General features: G+C 36.7%; 1 protein-coding gene across 1 annotated transcript; it reads right to left on the reverse strand.

The window, feature by feature from the left end:
• Positions 385 to 2,630, reverse strand: LOC110268987. Its single transcript, XM_021116188.1, has 2 exons — positions 1,183 to 2,630; positions 385 to 759 (listed from the first exon to the last, which is right to left on the reverse strand). Exons 1-2 carry the CDS (start codon positions 2,615 to 2,617, stop codon positions 677 to 679), a joined length of 1,518 nt encoding a protein of 505 aa, XP_020971847.1. The 5' UTR covers positions 2,618 to 2,630; the 3' UTR covers positions 385 to 676.

Below are 3,801 nucleotides of genomic sequence, written 5' to 3' on the forward strand. Positions count from 1 at the left end.
AATATGGTCCTTACCCCCTTTCCCTGCTAAAGTATGGGAGGATGAGTGAGAGGGCATTATTGTGTGGATGAGAAAAAGTGTGGGTGAGAAAAATTAAGAGTTGTTGGTAAAATGGCACTAAAAAACTTAATCTATTTTAGAACCTACAATTATTTACTACAATTTTATTGATTCCCTAGTCAAACTATTTCCTAAAATATATTATTAATCTCTAAATATAAGATTAATTTTCCCATATAAAGATTCTAACAGAGGCACCTAATTACACAAGTTATTAAGCGGCAAAATAAGGTTTCTTTTCTTTACTTCCTACCATTAACATTTATGAAGTGATCTCAAGTCTCAACTTTATATGTATCGCATTTTTTATGCTTGCTAATCTCATTTCCAAGATTTAATGCTTTTACTACTAACAACTAGAGAAGCATTCAGCTTAGCCCTTCAATTCTCACTTTACCGGTTCTACAAGCATTAATCAGTTAAATATATAGCATAGAATTCAGCTTCTGATCCAAAATAAACTAGAAACAATACATATTTGATCCAATTTCCAAGCCAAGAATTATAACATTACACGACAGATAGAGACAAGCTGTTGATAATATTGGTCCAAGTTTGTCATAATCACACGAAAAAAATAGATTGAAAGAAGAACAAGTACAATGGAACAATTAACTCAAGGAATCTCTTCTTCAATATCATTGACTTCTCCTTCCCCAGTTCTATCTTCAGGTATTTGAAGTCTTTCATCATTGTTTCCTTTCCAAAAAGCCATCAAATAGTTTAGTCCAAAATCCTTTAATAAATAAAATATACACATAAAAAAAAGAAATGTACGATGTACTCTAGTTCTTTAAAACTGGACAAATACTAAATAAAACATGAATGTTATTCAGATAGCTCAGTAATAGTGCATTAACATGAGATTTTAATGAACTGGTATATTAAAAGCTTGATTATTTTTCACCAGATTATTTTATTTCTTTGTTTGTTATTCTACATTTTTACTCAAAATTTCCAAGAAAGCCACTCTAATTGGTCTAACGATACCGGATTTAGATAGAATACATAAGGTCTTAGATTCAATACTCATAGCTGCTACCAAGGCATATATATTAAATATGAAACAATAGAAATAGTTTGAATCATCCATGGAAAATTGAAAGTTTTCGAATTTTATACCTTGTTCTTGTTGATTAATGTGATGATGAGTGGACTGGTCCTTTGAGGAGGAAGAATGGACATGGAATTGTTCAATGAGACCAAGATAAGCCATGAGAAGCCAAATTTGAGAGAGAAACTCTCCCCCTTTTCTCAGTTGCTGGGCATGCTGTTCCGGCCTACATTGTGTGGCAGCATAACCAAGTATCTCAATCCACATAGCCTCCAAGAACTCCCATCTCCTTACAGTTTCCATTTCATTTATGAGAGAGCGCGCAAGGCTGCATCCATCGAATAGAGCAGAGCCGGGTCGGACTCTTTTCCTTTCTTTATCAAACTGCATCAACTTCTCACATGCTTCACGCACATTATCAGATTCTACCTTCAATTCTCGAAAAAGTTTTGATGTTTCAGTGAATGTGGCAGGAGCAGTGATCACCCCTCTCCCTATAGGCAACATGTGACGTTGCATGATTAGAAGATACAACATATAATCAGAAATCTTCCTACTGTTGTCCACCTTATCTTTAACGGTTTGTCCAAGTCCTTCAACATCATCAATTCCATGATAGCATAGATTTGTGGCGATGTGCCATGTGAGAATGCTTTGGTGAAATTCTACATGTTTGGTCCATTCTATGGACTTGAGACCAGACTCCATAATGGCAAAATTCATCCCATTCTTACCTGTGCATTGTTGTAAGGTTGAACTTGATTTGGCTAACAAGTAGTCAAATATATTTTTTGTCAATATTTCATTTACTTTGAAAGTTCTATCTACTTTGTCAAAAAGACGTGACTTTATGTCCTCTAAACTCCAATAATATAGGTTATATCGCAGACAAAAATTTATTAAGTTGCAGTTCCTCAGTCCCCTCCACTTTTCAAAAAAAGGAATATCCACAGGGTGCATCCTCACCTTCCATGTTGATAATAGTAGTTTTCCTATAGTGACAAGTTCTTGAAGTACAACTCCAACCACCAGTAGCCACGTAATAACTTGATCTACCTTTGATATCCTGTGCATTGTTGTGTCCTGAACTATGCAGAAGCAAATGAACACTGTGATAGTGATGGAAGCAGTAATAGCACACAATGTTTTACCCCTACGAGTAAATATTACGTAGGCCTTGGTGTAGAAAACATCGTAGGCATACCAAAGTTGGATCTCCACAAATTCAAAAGCCTTTTTATGGTCCAAATTTCGAAAACGAGACTGCTCTCGCTCAAGATCTTCGAAACTTAGGACTAAATCCTTAAAGAGACTAAAGAAGAAGAGCTTGAAATGTTCAAATAATTTTCGAGGATCTTTTGGAAAGTCCATTGTTGATTCATTATTATTTCTATTTGAAATGGATTCATCAGATTTCTCTGTGAACTTTTTATCAATATGGATGTTTGCATTATATTGAGCCCAGGTTTTCTCCCCACATTTGATAAAACCAACAACAAGCATGCCACTGCTAAAGTATGAAAGCCAAGAGTTGGTTTTCCAAGCCAATAGAATAATGTAAAGTACTCTAATTGATTGTAATATCCATAGAAGAAAGGTTCTGTGTGAACCAACTCTATGCCTTCAGATCTCACCCTCTTCTACTCACACCTTACACTCCTCTATATAGAATTAATTAGGCAGTTATCTTTTTTTGTTAAGTAACTGCTTGTTGTTGTATTTATGCCAAGTAGGATAGTTAGTTAGTGATATTGACTCTATATATATAGCTGAACCTGTAACATTTGGAATTGAGATTCACTAATCAAGTTTTCACTCTCTGCAATTCACATCAAGAATTCAGAGTTCAGAAGCTCTCTTCCTTCGTTCTTGAATGTTCAGTGTTCATCCCTTATTGCTCATAGCTCGAACCGCTTTTCACATGGTGCGGTGAGCGTGGAGTAAGGTTGAAGAACTTGAACTGTTGGTGAAGAGTTAGTGAATCCATACCTCATCGATCTCTAATCGATCTCTTTCTCCTTTTCAATTACGGTGATTCTTTCTCTTCTTGATTCGATTTGATCATCTATTCGATTTCTGGCACTCAAAATCTTGATCAAGAACTCCTCTCTCCTTTCAATTCTCGATCAATGACTAATCGTCCACCAAATCCGGTTCCCGATACGACAATTTCCGGAATCGATCTTCAAACCCTAGCGAGTCTGGTTAGTCAACAAATCAATCAGACTCAATCACCAAGAACTCATGCCTCTTCAATCGTAGATCCGACAAGTCCCTATTATCTGCATCCAGGTGAGAGTCCTGGTTCACCGCTAATCTCCATGGTTTTAGGCTCAAACAACTATCACAGTTGGGAGAGGGCCATGCTGCGTGCACTAAGCTCAAAGAACAAGATCAAGTTTGTGAATGGAAGCATCAGTAAACCAGAACCAACAGATCCTTTGTTTGAAGTGTGGGAACGATGCAACGACTACGTCATCTCCTGGATCACCCTCTCACTTAGTCCCGACATAGCACAAAGCGTGATGTGGCACAATGTCGCTTCAGATCTGTGGAAAGATTTGAAACACAGATATTTTCAAGGAGATGTATTCAAGGTAGCAGGATTGGAAGAAGAAATGTTCACTCTGAGGCAAGGTGATTTGAACATGACCGACTACTTCACCAGGCTGAAAAGTATTTGGGAA

This window comes from Arachis ipaensis, chromosome B02 (assembly GCF_000816755.2).
Source record: "Arachis ipaensis cultivar K30076 chromosome B02, Araip1.1, whole genome shotgun sequence".
Lineage (NCBI taxonomy): Eukaryota > Viridiplantae > Streptophyta > Magnoliopsida > Fabales > Fabaceae > Arachis > Arachis ipaensis.

Excerpts from the sequence above, each read along its gene's own strand:
- LOC110268987 (XM_021116188.1), bottom strand. The coding sequence starts at position 2,617 with ATGCTTGTTGTTGGTTTTATCAAATGTGGGGAGAAAACCTGGGCTCAA. Across the intron at positions 760-1,182 it reads CATTAATCAACAAGAACAAG|GAAACAATGATGAAAGACTT; the intron begins GTATAAAATTCG and ends CTTTTTGGAAAG.